Source organism: Hemitrygon akajei, chromosome 5 (genome assembly GCF_048418815.1).
Source record: "Hemitrygon akajei chromosome 5, sHemAka1.3, whole genome shotgun sequence".
Taxonomy (NCBI): Eukaryota; Metazoa; Chordata; class Chondrichthyes; order Myliobatiformes; family Dasyatidae; genus Hemitrygon; species Hemitrygon akajei.
The window spans coordinates 31,492,928-31,510,230 of record NC_133128.1 but is presented as its reverse complement, the minus strand read 5'-3'; the positions used below and the strand labels follow the sequence as shown (position 1 = coordinate 31,510,230).

The 17,303-nt window shown below is 37.9% G+C and overlaps 1 protein-coding gene across 1 annotated transcript in view; it reads left to right on the top strand.

Annotated features, from left to right (window-relative positions):
• The first annotated feature begins 3,457 nt into the window (after positions 1-3,457).
• The window catches only part of chd1l (chromodomain helicase DNA binding protein 1-like), a 97,910-nt gene continuing 84,064 nt past the window's right edge, over positions 3,458-17,303 (top strand). The window contains exons 1-8 of the mRNA XM_073045127.1: positions 3,458-3,663; positions 7,725-7,837; positions 9,728-9,834; positions 12,159-12,270; positions 12,700-12,731; positions 14,404-14,485; positions 14,625-14,787; positions 16,103-16,258. Of these exons, the coding sequence (XP_072901228.1) occupies positions 3,564-3,663; positions 7,725-7,837; positions 9,728-9,834; positions 12,159-12,270; positions 12,700-12,731; positions 14,404-14,485; positions 14,625-14,787; positions 16,103-16,258 (865 nt within the window). The 5' untranslated portion in view covers positions 3,458-3,563. The remainder of the gene's footprint in view (positions 3,664-7,724; positions 7,838-9,727; positions 9,835-12,158; positions 12,271-12,699; positions 12,732-14,403; positions 14,486-14,624; positions 14,788-16,102; positions 16,259-17,303) is intronic.

Genomic DNA, 17,303 nt, shown 5'->3' with positions numbered 1-17,303 from the left:
ATTACAGGATAGTGAACCTGACTTCAGTTGAAGGGAAATTACTGGAGAGAGTTCTGAGAGACAAGATCTACCACCACTTGGATAATAAACAAGGCCTTATCAGTAATAATCAGTATGGTTTTGTGCATGGGAGATCATGTCTGATGAATCTTTTGGTTTTTTGAACAGATAACTAAGGGGATGTTGTCAATATAGCTTTAACAAAGCCTTTTACAAGGCCCCACAAGGCAGGCTGATCTGGAAGGTTAGGTCACAAAGGATTCAGGGGGAGCTTAGGAGATGGGTTTGAAATATGAACAATGATAGGAAACAGAGGGTGAAGGTTGAATGCCGATTCTCCAGTTGGAGGCCTATGACTAGTGGGGTGTCCCTGGGGTCAGTGTAGACCTCAGTAAATAATTTGGATGAAATTAGCAAGTTTGCTGATAATACTAAATCAGGGGATCTTGTTGATAATGAAGCAGGTTACAATGACATGCAAAAAGAGATCTCAATCAGTTAGGGAGATAAACTGAGGAATAGCAAATGTGCTTCAATGAAAGTAAGTGTGAGGGATGTACCTGGACTGTCAAACCAGGGTATGACTTATACGATGTGTGGCAGGGCACTGATGAATGTTATGTCATGAGTATCTGGAATGAGCTGCCAGAGGAAATGCTCAATGTGGGTATAATTGCAATGATTAAATGACATTTCGATAGTTCAAAGTAAATTTATTATCAAGGTACATATATGTCACCATATACAACCCTGAGATTCATTTTCTTGCAGGCATACTCAATAAATCTATAATAAAACAATAACCATAATAAAATTAATGAAAGACTGCACAAACTTGGGTGTTCAACAGGTGTGCAAAAGACAACAAATTGTGCAAATACTAAAAGAAAGGAATAATAATAATAAATAAATAAGCAATAAATATCAAGAACATCAGTTGAAGAGTTCTTGAAAGTGAGTCCATAGGTTGTGGAAACATTTCAAAGATGGGCAAGTGAAGTTGAGTGAAATTATCTGATGCACCATCAATAACTCACGCCGAGACTTAGGAAGTGAGATATCGGCTTTATTGACTGAAGAACAACACTACATCCTGGGGAAAATGAGGGAGAGCAGTAGGCCACAGTCGCCTTTATACAGGGGTCTGTGGGAGGAGCCACAGGGGTAGTCAGCAGGGTCTTGGGAGGAGCCACAGGAGCAGTCAGACAGGTATATCTAGTTCACCACATTATCCTCTTTGGTTCAAGAGCCTGATGGTTGATAGGTAATAACTGTTCCTGAACCTGGTGATGGTGTGAGTCCTGAGGCTCCTGTACCTTCTTCCTGATGGCGGCAGCAAAAAGAGAGCCTGACCTGGGTGGTAAACATCTTTGATAATGGATGCTGTGTTCTTGCGACATTTTTTATTGAGTGCTCAATGGCAGGGAGTGGCGATATCTACTACTTCTTCAAAGAACGGGGTTCATTTCTTCCACCCTCACCTATAATTCCTCCATTTTCTGGGCATCTGCAATCACCACATCTTCCTGCTGACAAGGATAGAGTTTCCCTTGTCCTCACCTACCAGCCCATCAGCCTCTGCATCCAACACATCATTCTCTGCAACTTCTGCCATCTTCACTGGGATCCTACAACCAAACTCATCTTTACCTCCCTCCTACACTCCACTTCCTCCATGATTCCCTTGTCCATTTATCTCTCCCCACTATTCTCCCTCCTGACTATCCCTGCAAATGACAGAAATGCTACACCTGCCCATTCATCTCCTCACGTACATTCATTCAGGGCCCCCAACAGTCCTCCCAGGTGAGGCAACACTTCACTTTTGAATCAGTTGGGGTCATGTATTGTGTCCAGTGCTCACAATGTGGTCTCCTCTACACTGGTGAGAGCTAACGAAAATTGGGGGATCCTTTTGCTGAGCAGCTCCTCTCCATCTGCCAAAAGTGGAATTTCCCAGTTACCAACCATTTTAATTCCTATCACATTCCTGTTCCGAAAGGTCGGTCCACGATCTACCTCTTTTGATCTATTCATGATTATAAATTATTTCCAGTGTGAACAGTAACTGTACAAATGACACGAACAGTAGCACTGTATCCTCTATTTCCTTAATGATTTAGTCACTTCATTTAATAATAGATCTGATAGGTATTTTATATTTTATTAGATGAGCTTCCCATTGCCAAGATGGAATTATAATATTCTCTGTCCAGCCGTTCTTTAAGATGAATTTTATGGTGAATCCTACGAATATGTTAAATGCATAACTTTGCAAGTAGCTTTAGACATTGAGTATTAATTCAAAAGCTTTTTGGAAATCCTTTTACATTTTCTCCATGTGGAAAGGTTCTCATTATTTGTAGTTACTGTGACACCTGTTTAATTCTGTATTATTTAAAAGCTACCCTGAATATAGATCTATTTTATGAGTCCTGACGAAGGGTCTCGGCCCGAAACGTCAACAGTGCTTCTTCTTATAGTTGCTGCCTGGCCTGCTGTGTTCTACCAGCATTTTGTGTGTTGCTAGATCTATTTTAATGCAGTTTTCAAAAATATCTATTATTTAAACATTTGTACTAGTAGAAACATTTATACTGTGCAAATCATGTGTTATATTGCAATGATTATTAGAAGTAGATATCACCTTGTATTGTGTATCTATTGTAATATGTTGTTCTTTCAAATTAAAAAATTAAAGAGGATATATTTAAGGTAAACAAATGAAATTGTTCCAAAAGAGAATTAAAAATACATTGAGGACGTTCATCTGTCTGATTTAGAGTCGGGATTAGATTTATTGTCAGTGCCTTATTTGTGGTGATTTTTTTTTCTGCGTGTAGGACAGTGCAAAGATATAAAATTACTACAAATGACAAATAAATAGTGCATATCCAAAAGGAGTAACGAAGCTGATTCAGAAATCAGAATCAGGTTTATTGTCACTGATATATGTTGTGAACTTTGTTTTTCTTCGGTAGCAGTACAGCGAGTTACAAATAGTGCCGCAGATGAATAAGGAATGGTCAAGACCAAAAAGCTGTGAATTGTTGAGCCTGAGCTTCTCTGCAATTAACTTGCGTTTTGAAGCTTTCTGCCAACCACTATCTGACAAACAATTTTATTAACAAATAGAGCTGAAAACGCGGGGGCATGGATCTTGCCAAAGTACAAGGGCAGTTCAGATGCAGCCTCTTCAAATAGTGAGAAGGAGGCTGCAATTACTCCCAAATTTACCCTGGACTCTTTCAGGCTACCGAAAGTGAAGGCAGTTTAGGCAAAATATGTATTTCGATAAGATTAGTCCTTGCAGCAGAATCTAAGCCAAATCTTCCATGTTAGGAGGGAGGATTCCACAAGGAGACGCGCTTCCCTCGCAAACTCTCGCACTTACAATTTCATTACAAGCCACAAACTTGAGGATCCGACCAATAGCGAACGTAAGAGGGCGCATGCGTGCCGGTGCTGGCTTTCCTGGGTCCGGTTGACCTGACGGACACCCTCTGCGCCAACGCAGCTCTTTGGCTTTGAAAGGCTAGTGCCACCATTTGTCAGAGTTTAACATGTCCCAGTTTGTGCAAAAGCTTCACCGAGCGTTCGGCCCGCGGGCAGGAGAGATGGAGCGGTTTGAGGAGGAGGAAGTGGGGAGTTGGGGTTTGACAGGTTGGTGCCGTTGCGCCGGGAAGTCGCATTAATTCCCCAGCCACCCGTCCCCCCCATCCGGTCTCCACAGTGAACTCGAATCCTCTCAACTTCGGACCACCCCTGCGCTGAACTCTTCTCAGTCAGTAACTGCACTAACCCCTCCCCTCTTACGTCGGCAATAACGCCATCCCTTGCTTGGCGTCCACGTTTAAAGTGCCTTCCCTTCTCTGATGTTTGCAGTAATCACTCCTCCCCAACTCAGCTACTTTCTCGGTGTCTACACTAAGTCCTCCCAACCCGAAACTTAAGTGTCTTCAAAGACCTCTCCACCGCCAGCTCTCAATACTGTCGCTTACCTGGTTATCTCCTACAGTTAGTTTCTACTTGTTGCTGGTTACGTTAACCTGGATCGCTCCATCACGGGAAAACAAAAAGCTTTGGATTCTGGAAATAGAACATAGTACATAGTACAGCACAGGACAGATCTTTCAGCCTACAACGGCATCAGAGTCTTGAATGAAACTGAATCTCTTCTGCATGAATCTTGAAACATACAACAAATTCTAGAACTACTTAGCAGGTCAAGTTTTACTTGTGAAGAAAGGAATGGCTAATGTTTCAGGTGTTGACCTTTTATCAGAAGAGTACTCATAAATTGACAAAGATTATCATACATTCTTTTTTAAATCTAGAATTCTAGTACGTCACTGCTTGATTTTGCTAACTATAGTTTCTGATCTTATTTTTATTTAGAATTGAAAATGCTCTTTTCAAATTTGGTAAATCTATGGGCACGCATTTCAGTGATGGTACAACTAGTTAGTACTTTAGAGAATACGTACACAACGCTGGAAGAACTCAGCAGGTCAGGCAGCATCCGTGGGAAAAGAGTAGCCAACGTTTCGGGCCGAGACCCTTCAACAGGATGCTGCCTGGCCTGCTGAGTTCTTCCAGCGTTGTGTACGTATTCTTTGATCCACAGCATCTGCAGCTGTATTTTTGTGTAGTTAGTACTTTAGATGGGCGTTTAAGTGAGACTAGGTGCGAAAGCAACAGTACTTCAGTGCTCTTATTTTTATAATATTTTACTTAACGTATTCCCATTGTGCCACTGGCCTTTGAAACTGCTCCATAAATAGCAATCTGAAACTAGTTTCCATCTGAGGGTTTTAAGAAGGTAGCTGAGAATATCTTCTCTTGATACACGAACTGTATCTTGTGCTTGAAAACTTGTTTGTGTCACTCGACTATTTAACAGATGAGACAATACAAGATCAGTTGATCTAACATCTGTCATTAAGAAATTATCTGATGGTATGGACAAGACTGATTGGGAAATTTCATAATTAGCAGGACATATTCAGGCTAATTGGCAAAATGTGCATAGTGGTTGAGCTCTACCATATTTGGGGGCCTCAACTTTTCATTATTTATTAATACCATTAGCATTCATGTTTCCTGATGAGGTTACAGCATACTCTACTGAAATCAGCATAGATAGAAGCAAAAATATATGAAAAGTTAATAGATTATGTAAATGAGCAGAAGGTGTAAAAGCGGACTTCAGTGTCTGCAGATCAGAGGCTATTTCTGCAGCTGAAGAGTGAAGTCTGCTTTCTAAATGGTATCAAGTTAGACTTAGTAAACTTCTGTAGGGACATGGGGTTCCGTACACACACAAAATGCATCAACTGGTGACACTTGCACATTATAGAGCTGGATCTTCAGGTCTCATTCCAGAGACGAGCACATTCCAGAAACTAGCAGCTTCTCCAGAAATGTGTAAAGTCAAGAAATGGTGCTGTCTTTTGGTTGGGATTTTAACTCCCTTGGGTGGATCTAAAAGATACAATGGCATGCACAAAGGGGAAAAGTTAAATATACAGTGAATCTTAACTAGCCAGTGGCTGGTTTAATGTCTTGAACGTTAACTGCAATGTTGAAAAATCCTGTGCTTTCATGCTTAAAGGCTCCTTACCAGAAAAAGCAGGAGTACAATGAGAACAGTACTGTAATTGTGTATTAATTACAGAAATAGTGATAGTCCAGTGGTGCTATCAAATTTATGGAAGCTTAACTATGCAGCATACTGTATCCTCTACAGTCTTACCATGTGCAGAAATGTTTGCCAATCTCTATAAATTGGTCAGGAATCAAAGGGTGAGCATGGTGTGACTAGTGTCCTGAGCTGCATATGGTTCAGTGCAAGAAGTATTGTTGGAAAGGTGGACGAGCTCAGGGCATGGAATTATGACATTGTAGCCATTAGTGAGACTTGGTTGCAGGAGGGGCAGGACTGGCAGCTCAATGTTCTGGGGTTCAGTTGTTTTAGACATGACAGAGTGGGAGGGGTTAACGGAGGAGAGGTGGAGTTACTAGTCAGGGGAAATGTCACAGCACAGCTCCATCAGGACAGACTAGAGAACTCATTTGGTGAGGCATTATGGGTGCAAATGAGAAATAAGAAAGGGATGACCATGTTAATGGGGCTATATTACAGACCACCCAACAGTACAGTACTAGGGATTGAGAAAAACAAATTTGTAAAGAGATCACAGATTGTTGCGAGGAACATAAGATTGTGATAGTAGGTGATTTTAACTTTTCACATACTGACTAGGATTCCCCTACTGTAAAAGGACTAGATGGGATAGAGTTTGTCAAATATGTTCAGGAAAGTTTCCGTAATCAGTACGTAGAAGTCCCAATGAGAGAGTGTGCAAAACTGGATTTGCTATTAAAGAATGAGATGGCAGGTGACAGAAGTTTGTGTAAGGGAACAATTTGCATCTAGTAACCACAATGCCATTAGTTTTAAAGTTAATATGCAAAAAGATAGGTCTGGTTCACGGGTTGAGATTTTAAATTGGAGAAAGGGATCTGAGAATACAGGTCCATAATTTGTTGTAAGTGGTTTTACAGGTAGATAGGGTCATAAAGAAAGCTTCTGGCTCATTGGCCTTTGTAAATCAATGTACTGAGTACAGAAGATGTTATGTTGAAGTTACATAAGATGATGGTGAGGCCTAATTTGGAGTATTGTGTGCAGTTTTGGTCACCTACCTACAGGAAAATGCAAGTAAAATTGAAAGAATACAGAGAAAATTGACAGGGATGTTGCTGGAGGGCCTGAGTTATAAGGAAAGATTCAATAGGCTAGGACTATATACCTTAGAACATAGAAGATTGATAGAGGTATTCCAGATTTTGAGGGGTATGGATAGGGTAAATGCAAGCAGGCTTTTTCTGCTGAGGTTGGGTGGGACTACAACCAGAGGTTGTGGGTTAGGGGAGAAATGTTTAAGGGGAACATGAGGGAAAACCTCTTCACTCGGAGGGTTGTGAGAGTGTGGAATGAGCTACCAGCTCAACTGGTGCTTGCGAGCTCAATTTCAACGTTTAAGAGAAGTTTGGATAGGTACATGGATAGTAGGGATATGGAGGGCTATGGTTCCAGTGCACGCCAATGGGAGTAGGCAGTTTAACTGCTTTCGGCATGGACCAGATGAGCTGAAGGGCCTGTTTCTGTGCTGTACTTCTCTGACTCTAAATGGAAAGATATGGTTTTAACCATTGAACCAAAATAAACTTGAGAAGGTAGCTGTTGAACCAGTTGAGGATTTTAATGAACCTAAATTACTATGCAATATGTTTGATGCCTTTTTAAAGTGTTCTAAATTATTCCTTTCATAATCTCTGCTGCTCCATTATTCATGGAGTTACTCCACTGCATTACCTTGCAGAGAATGAAGATTACATAGTCATGATCTCTTCAGTGACTCACTAAGCTCAAGGGGCCAAGTGGTTTATCCGATGTCTGTATTCTTTATCAAACCTTTGGAATTCTCATCCAATCTTTCACATCTCTGATTTGGAATATAATCAACCAATATCGATGTTTCTTATTTTCCTAAATGTGTATAGTTGCCCCAAAATTAGAAATACGCATGATCTTACAACCTCATAATACCCATTTCCTATTTCTCTCAACCTGAGGTGAAATTGTCTCCACATTGACTCTTTTATTTGGCACCTGATTATAGTGTAGGGCTCTGTTACTTGTCATTGCTTTCTTTTAGGTATAAATCTCCGTTCGTACCAACTTAATGGCCTAAACTGGCTTATTCATTGCCACACTATTCAACACGGTAGCATCCTCGCAGATGAGATGGGTCTTGGTAAAACATGTCAGGTAAGATGACCTGTACAGAACTTGTAACTGCATTAGTTTTAATAAACAGGTGAGTTTGTAGTAAATACAGTTGTAAGAAAAAGTTTGTGAACCCTTTGCAGTTAACTGGTTTCTGCATGAATTACTTATAAAATGTGGTTTGATCTTCATCTAAGTCACAGTAATAGACAAACATAATCTGCCTAAACTAATAACACACAAAGTTATACTTCTCATCAATAGTGAGTACAGCATTTAAACAATCGCAGTCTAGGATCAATAAAGTATGTGAACCTCTTGGGGTAATGCCTTCTACAAAAGCTGTTTGGAGCCAGGTGTCCAATCAATGAAATGAGATTGGAGGTGTGGGATTGCCCTGTTAAAAAAGACACACAACGTTAGGTTACTGACAGAGCATGTTCTTCTCAAGAAAGATCTGTTCATGTGCACCATGCCTCGATCAACATAACTTTCAGAGGACCTTAGAATTGTAGAGATGCATGAAGCTGGAAAATACTACAAAAAACATTTCTGAAGACCTGAGTGTTCATCAGTCCACAATAAGAGAATTTGTCTACAAGTGGAGGAAACTCAGTACTGTTGCTGCTGTCTCTAGGAGGGGGCATCCTGCAAAGATCACTCCATGAGTGCAATGTGCAATGCTGAAGGAGGTGAAAAAGAACCCAAGGGTAACAGCAAAAGACCTGCAGAAATCTTGAGAGCTTGCTAAAGTCTCTGTTCATATGTCTACTATAAGAAAAACACTGAACACGAATGGTGCTTGTGGAAGGACACCACGGAGGAAACCATTGCTCTCCCAAAAAAAAATTGCTGCACATTTCAAGTTTGCAAAAGACCACCTGGATGTTCTACAATGCTTCTGGAACACTGCTCTGTGGACAGATGAGACAAAAGTTGAACTTTTTGGTAGAAATGCGCACCACTATGTGTGAAGGAAAAAGGGCAATACACACCAACACCAAAGCCTCATCTCAACTATGAAGCATCATGGTTTGGCGTTGCTTTGCTGCTTCAGGGCCTGGACAGCTTGCAATCGTTGAGGGAACAATGAATTCAAAATTGTATTGAGACATTTTACAGAAGAATGTCAGGGTAGCAGTCTGTCACTTGAAGCTTAATAGAAGTTGGATGTTGCAACAAGACAATGATTCAAAACTCAAGGGTAAGTAAACAACAGAATAGGTTAAAAAGAAGAAAATTGGTGTTTTGGAGTAGCCAAGTCAGAGTCGAGATATTAATCCAATTGAGATGTTGTGGCATGATCTGAAGAGGACTATTCATGCAAGGTATCCTGGAAGTATTGATGAACTGAAACAGTTTGGTATGGAGGAATGGTCTAAAATTCCTCCTCACTTTGTGCGTCTGAACAGCAGTTACAGGAAATGTTTGGTGGAAGTTATAGCTGCTAAAGGAGTTTCTACCAGTTATTAAATACAAGGGTTCACATAGTATTTCCAGCCTGGACTGTGAATGATTATACAATGTGTTCCAAGACATGAAAAGTACAATTGTTTGTGTGCTATTAGTTTAGGCAGATTGTGTTTGTCTATTATTGTGACTTAGATAAAGATCAGACCACATTGTATGAGTATCTAATGCAGAAAACCAGGTAATTACAAAGGGTTCACAAACTTTTACTTGTAACTGTAACTTTATGATTCTTAACATGGCATAAAAAATTGGAGCAGGTATAGTACTCTATTATTTTCATACCTGCTACAAGCTTAGCATCAAAACAGAGTACAGTCATGACTGTTTAATCCTAGGAATGAATACTTTAAAGTATTTGAGATATTTTAATTTAGATGACTAATGACAGGAATGATGGACAAATTGGATTTTAGTTAAGACCTGTTACACAATGACGTTTATGTTAACATTTCCTTTCAGTCAATATCGTTTCTCCTCTATCTAACTGGAAAACAAAAGGAGAAAGGTCCTTTCCTGATCCTGTGTCCGCTGTCTGTACTAAGGAATTGGACGGAGGAATTGGGAAGGTAAAATGAGTATTTCTCACGTTTCCTGGGTTACTATGAATTAGAATTTCTTCTATTTTCTTGCTTCAGGTCTTGCTCTCTTTTTGTATTTCCTCGCTACTGCCCTGTCAACCATCGGCTGAGAAATTAGTAAAATTTTAATGCAGTAATTGAAGAAGAAAGATAATTTGCTTGCCCAGAAACCTGCCAACTAGTTGTTGCTTTGTGTTGTTTAAAATCACTAACAGTTTTTAGTTTGCATTGACTCCAGTGGAAAGTTAGATTGGACTGAATCAATAACGCATTTTTGCAAAGTGTAAATTGCTCTTTGTTTACAATTGATATTATAGAATTTTATTTAATGACAGAATGTGATTTCCTTATCTAACAAGATGTTTGTGTGCCTTACAGTTCCTGTCATAGAGTAATAGAGCATGGAAACATGCCTTTTGGCCCATCTGGTTCATGCTAACCACATCATCCTCCCTGTTAGTCCCAGTTGCCAGCATTTGGCCCATAACCCTCCAAGCCCCTCTCCTTCATGTTTACATTCAACTGCTTCTTAAGTGTTGCAAATACACCTGTCTTGACCACTTCCTCTGGCAGTTCATTCCAGATACTCACTACCGACTGTGAAAGGAAGGTATCATTTAAATCTTTCCTCTCTTCTCTAGTTTTGAATTCCTTCACGCTTGTGAAAAAAAATATGGCTATCCATCTTATTCGTACTCCTCATAATTTTATCAACTTTTATGACATCATCCCTCATTTTCCTATGCTCAAAGGAATAACAATCCAGCATGGCAAAGCTCTCCCTATAAACAAGTACAGGATAAAAACTCATTTCATTTGAAGTTCAAGAATCTATTCAATGAAAGTGGATTGTGGTTTGAGGCCAGATCAGTTTGCCCTGGATTACAGACACCTATTCCATATGAAACAAAGTGGCAGATGGGCGCATACATGGCATTCAGCTCAGTCAGGACATTGAAGTCAGAGACATTGTGCATAGATAAATGCTGGCAGTTCCTTCTATTCCTATGGCCAGATCTTACAGTTTTAGCTAAATTATCCTGTGAGGTGCATCTGAAATAAGCAGAAGTCTTGCACTCTGGAAATCCTTAACTAAACTTGTTTAGTTCTCTATTTTCCCTTTCTATTCAAGTTACAGTAAGCAATACATGATAGAATATATAATGGTAATTGATGTCTGCATCTTTATTAATGCAACTTGTTCTTTTTTCTTTTTACATTTTTATTCAGAAGAAAAAAAACAAGATTTACAGAGTGCAACACATAGATACATCTCAACGTAACTTGTGTACATTCATATATTGTAATAAAATAGATCAAAATGTTATAGCATAACACATAAAAGTATACCACTCTGTAACCAGAAATTTAAAGATAGGTCATACATCATAAAAGAAATTTTTTATATAAAAAAAGTCAACCCACTACCAACTACCAAAGAAAAAAGCTATTGGATGATAATGGATAATTAGAAAAAAAAACATATTCGCTTAAGAAAAGATGATAAAAATATACATAAAAGTCTGTGCACTGTTAAACTTTATAAATTGGAAAAGTAATTTAGGAAAGGTCCCCAGATATCATAAAAAGATTGTTTCGAATTTAAGACTGAGCAGTGGATCTTTTCTAAATTTAAATACGATATAATATCACGTAGCCATTGAAGATGTGTAGGAGGGGTAGACCCCTTCCATTTAAGCAAGATTGCTCTTCTTGCTAAAAGAGAGGTAAAAACTAAAACCTGTAGGTTAGGAGTATTTAAAGTTATATCTTCATTTGCAATAATACCAAACAAGGCAGCAAGGGGATTTGGGTCAAATTGGACCCTAAAAAGTTCTAAGAGCAGCTTTTTAAAGGAGTAATTTTTTTGTGTGTCAGGTATTAGTTAATCATCTCCTGAATCAAAAGGTTACAACCCAGTCTCAAGATGACTCTATGACTGACAATCTAGTACAGTAATGAGGGAGTACTACTTAGAAGAAGAGCAGAGGATTTTTCTCCACTGTATTAGCCAATAAGATCTCCAATTACACATAAAACGATTACCTTTAAATTTGTGCCCTTATGCCCTGCTGTTTTTCCAACATTACAAGTCTAACCACACATCTAAGCAACTTGCAAAGTGTTTTGGGACTTTGTTATGGTCAGCTGTGCTATGTAAACTGCTTCATTTCTTTTCTTTTCCTTTTGTTGTAATTAATGACCATGTGGTGTGTCACTGGAGCAGGGCTCTGCCTAAGCAGATCCTCATGTCAGAGCTTCACTGCGTTCTAGCCCCACAGCACTGTTATACTAGTTAATTTATTCTGCAGATTTGCTCCGCGACTTTCATATGTGGCGTACACCGGAGACAAAGAAACAAGAATATCCGCACAACAAGACCTGGAAAATTGTAATTTTCATGTACTGCTTACAACATATGAGGTATGAGGGAAGACGAACATTTTTCTCAATATAGTTTGCAGGATCAATATATTGCCTTCATATGTGTTTTCATATCTCAAGTGTGACTGAGTAATAGTAATTCATTATTGATGTCCCTGGACAAATTTTTGTCTGCATGTTGTTAATTCATTCATTTGATTTAAAGTTAACCAATGTTAACTGGCTTTTAATGTGAAACTCTTGTTTAGGGTAGAGCTGCCAGTGATTTTGAGAATAAAATACTGTATAATAAATGACTCAACCTATCATTTTAAAACAGTAGTTTTATATTGTCACAAGTTTAATGCTAGATACTCACAGCATGTAAAAACATGTAGGTTTGTTGTTGGTTTAGACATATGCCTGTTGTCATCTTAATCAAATTCAAAACAATTTCCTGATTAAGTGATAAACATTTGTTTGCTTTAGATTTGCCTGAAAGATGCATCTTTTCTGAGAAGGTGAGTTACTCTGTAAACTGGATAAATTATTTTAGCACTAATTTAGTTCCAAAATATTAAAGTATTATTAATATTGTAGGTTAAATAATATGCTTGTACTTATTAAAGGCTTTTCTGTTACCAAATTATGATCTAGAAAGCTTTATTTGATTTAGTCTAATGGAAAGTAAAAATAATGCCTTGCATTTGTGCTGGACTTTGTATTTATCTGTGCACTTAACATTTCCAACATTCACCTGGGCACGGTAAAATTGAGATACTGGACTTATTCACACTGGCTGTGGCTGTTGTTCAGCTATTCACACACATTTAAAGAAAATAAAATGCTGGAAACACTCAACAGGCAATGTAGAATCTGTGGAAATAGAAACAGAGTGTACATTGTAGATCAAGGACCTAAGTGCTTTCACCATTTTCTGTTTTTATTTCTGATTTATAGCATCTTCTGGTTTTTGGATTCTTTGTTTAAGTAAATCACAGAGTTCGGTGGACATACTGAGTGTTAGATGTTTTCAGTAGAGGGAAGACTTTAATTATTTCTGGAACATTTATCCTAAATCTACATCTTATTGCATGCACTTAAATTGTGTCTTTTTTATACTCCATAATTCACTGAATTAAGTGAATGATCAGGATTACTAAATATAAAATGATTACTTTTGCAAATGTTGTAGAACCTTACTGTGCAGATGTTAATCACAGAGCTTTAAAAGATATATTCTGAAGGTGGTCAAAGATTCTATGGTGCAAGGTAGTACTACACAAAAGGTGACAAGTAGCAACCATAAGATACAAAGTGGAATTAATCAACTTTTCATGTATATACTTTACAAACTAAAAGGTGTCAAAACAAACACTCAAAGACATGTTTATTTTAGGATATAAAGGCAAGAGACAAGATTAATATTGGTGACCAAACTTACAAAGGACACTGCAAATGTGTACATATAGTCCCAGGTAGTTTAATAAATGTGTTTAATTTATATAGGGAAACAAATTAATAAGTAGTCTGTCAAGTATGGACAGAATTTTCTTCTAATGGAAGAGACGAGGCTTATGGGAACAGATGGGAAAGTAAAGGCTAAGATCAGATCAACAGTTATTTAATAATTGTGAGGCTTTCTTGATGGCTCACAAGATCTACTTCTGTTTCTTGTGTTTGAATAATTAAAAAAAATGTTTTGGCATTTTGTGATCCATGATGGAAGGGTAGGGACAGTGAATAAAGGGAATTACTGAAGGAGGAATTAGATGCTCCAATCCAGGGGTTCCCAAACTTTTTTTACGCCATGGATCCCTACCATTAACCGAGGGCTCTATGAATCCCAGGTTGGGAACCTCTGCTCCAGTTAGTGCGGTGTGCATTTAGATTGACGGAGAAACAATAAATAAGGCACTTGATTATTTTTGTGAAATGTGAATCTGAAACATTGCATATAGTCATACATGGTTCATTTAGTAATGATGTTGTGCCTGCCAAAATGACTTCAAATTTTCTATGGCTGTCTAACAACCAATTAAGTCTAAATGTGAAATTCTTGAATTCACAAATTTGTCTGTGATTTAAATCTGAATAATTATGAGTAAATATCAGTTTAAATTATCTTAGTTTCAGGTCTTCAACTAAACTGTTATACTTATATCACTTAAAGATTGATGTGCTCTATTCCAGGTTGAACTGGAATGTCCTGATTGTGGATGAGGCCCATAGGTTAAAGAACCAGAACTCTCTTCTGTATAAGACTCTGAAAACTGTAAGACTTGTTTAAAGATACATTTGTCACAATTGCTGAGATTGCCACATTCTAGTTTCTCTCATTTTTTCAATTCTGTATCAACGTCGTATTATGAAAATGGAAATGTGCTTATCAGTGATTGATTGTTTATTGCTAGTTTTCAGTACGATTCACACTTTTGTTAACTGGAACGCCTGTACAGAACAATCTTCACGAACTCTACTCACTGCTGAGCTTTGTGGAACCAAAGGTGTTCTCAGCAGATGAAATTGATGAATTTGTTAAACATTACAGCAGTGTAGAAGAGAACACAGAAAAAGGTATGTTTGCTTTGGAGTGGTAAATTATTTAATTTTACCATGCGGGGAAGCTAAATTAGATATTCTATCCGGGATAGCCTTCTCTCAATTTGTATAATGCATCAAGTGCAAGTGAACTGCTGGGTAACCCCTTTCTAACTCTGGTGCTGGTGCTCCTGAACAGTGCATCTTCCTTCTGCCAATACTGGCAATTATTGTGCATGACTTGCAAAAATGGTAAATTAAACGTGAGAAACTATAGATGTTTGTTATAGCATCTTATGTTGCAAGTAAAACTACAGGTTAAAACACAATTGATCACTATTGTCAATTTAATGGTATTTTACACTACCGGGATTTAGGTTTGTTAACAAGAGGAATCTTGATCTATGGATGATGCAATGTGACAACCTTTGTCCCAAACAGCCAATGGTACCTCTAGCAGGGTGGAAACAGAGAGAGAAAGAAGATTTCTAATTGCTTTGTGGAAACTTCTTTCATTCAAAGTATTTTATTTCATCCTACAATATTATTCCCTTTAGCCATAAATTACCTATCTAACAGTAAATGAGTTATAGGAGTAGCAGAACTGTTCTGGATAGAGCCATTATCTCATCTTAACCTTTGTTCATCACTTGTGATTGTATCAAATGTAGATAGTTAATTTATATTCTTAATTTTATAGTCACGCAGAGTGCGGCACAAAACTACTTTGTAATCAATTACTTAGTACCTGCTTTACTCGTTTTATTTTTAAAATATATCCAGCTGCCAACAATAGTTAAGTTAGTAACACCCTCTGAATCATAAGATTATGGGTTTGAAGTCCAGATTTCAATGCAAAACTCTAGGCTCACTTTCCAATGATACAGTTGAAACAAGTTTTTTTTGGGTGAGATGTTAAATTGAAGGTCCATCTATTCTCAAAGGGAGATATAAAAGACTTTTGAAGAAATATTGAGCAAAGAGTTTATCCTTAGCATTCTGGCCAATATTTCCTTTAACTAACATTGCTAAAGCAGATTATTTGATTATTATCTGTTTGAGGGAGTTTGTTGTGCAGATTGTACTCTGTAATACCTACAGTAATGATTACACTTCAAATGCACATTGGCAAAAAAAGCTTTTCTTTGATCTGAGGTGCTGAATAAATGCAAACCTTTTAATCTTTTTATTTATAGTTGAATTTTAACTTTAAAAAAATTGTTAACAAAAGTAACCACAAGTTAAAGAAGTGTATAATTTAATGTATTATTCTGAAAATTAGGATATTACTAATGTTATTACAAACAAGACTTATTGGGTTTTTATGACATTTTCTTCTTCCTCGTCTTAGCTAAAGAACTACACAGTCTGATGCAGCCATTTCTGCTGAGAAGAATCAAGGCTGATGTTGTATCTGAACTACCTAAAAAGATGGATGTTGTTCTCTATCATGGAATGTCTGTATTGCAGAAGAAGTACTATAAAGCCATTCTGATGAAGGATTTGGGTGAGTACTAAATACCTATTTCTAAAAAGAAAAAGCAGTATGATGCTTGTTACATATAGTTTTTCAGAACATTGCCATATTATAACTATTCTGTGAAAATTGATCAAACCTTGAGTATATTATGCTTGCATGCATTTACTGATCTAATTAAGATGTTTATTTAGTTCTTGAGCAATTTTCAAAGAAATATTATTGCCTGAGGTCAATAGTGCCGATCTACAGTAGACTAAACCAGTACTAAACACAGGTGATCTAGTGATAATTTGCTCATAAATTTGTAGATTATATCACTGGAACACAGCTTGATTATCAAAACAAGTTCTGTTTTCCCTAGTCTGTTGATTTCGATGGGGATTCTATGCAGTGGGGAAGGGAAGAGGAAGATGGCATTTTTTTTATTTAATGAGATAGAGTGCAGAGTAGACCCTTCAGGCCACGCTGCCCAGCAACCCCCGATTAAACCCTAACCTAATCATCGGGCAATTTAGACTGACCAATTAATCTACCAACTGGTATGTCTTTGGATTGTGGGTGGAAACTGGAGCACTCAGAGGAAACCACGCCATCGTGTAGAGGAAGTACAAACTCCTGACAGGCAGCAGTAGGAATTGAACCTGGGTCGCCGGTACTGTATAGCGTTGTGCTACCATGCCACCCACGGTTTGTTGATTTTGATTTGTTATGAAATGTTCATTTTAACTTTATCTCACTTTCAATAGTTTAGAAGTTTTTCCGATGGTCAGAAATGTTCTGGGATGTTTAGAACTCTGAAGGATTTGACAGCTTACAACTCTGGAAGTTTGTTTTGGCCCATTTGTGTCATTACATTGCATTGTTTGAGGTCATGTTGCAGCACAAGGCTGCTACATCTCAACTCCATGACTGTCTAGAACAGCATTCTATATTTGGCTAAATCAGTTTGGAGTAGGGGAAACAAAATCCAGGCCAATGTTCGTACGTTATACCATGTATACTCACAGAAAGTAACTACTGTTGAAAATATCCAATTTCTTAACTGCTTGAAGTGGCCGATTAGGAAAAGGGG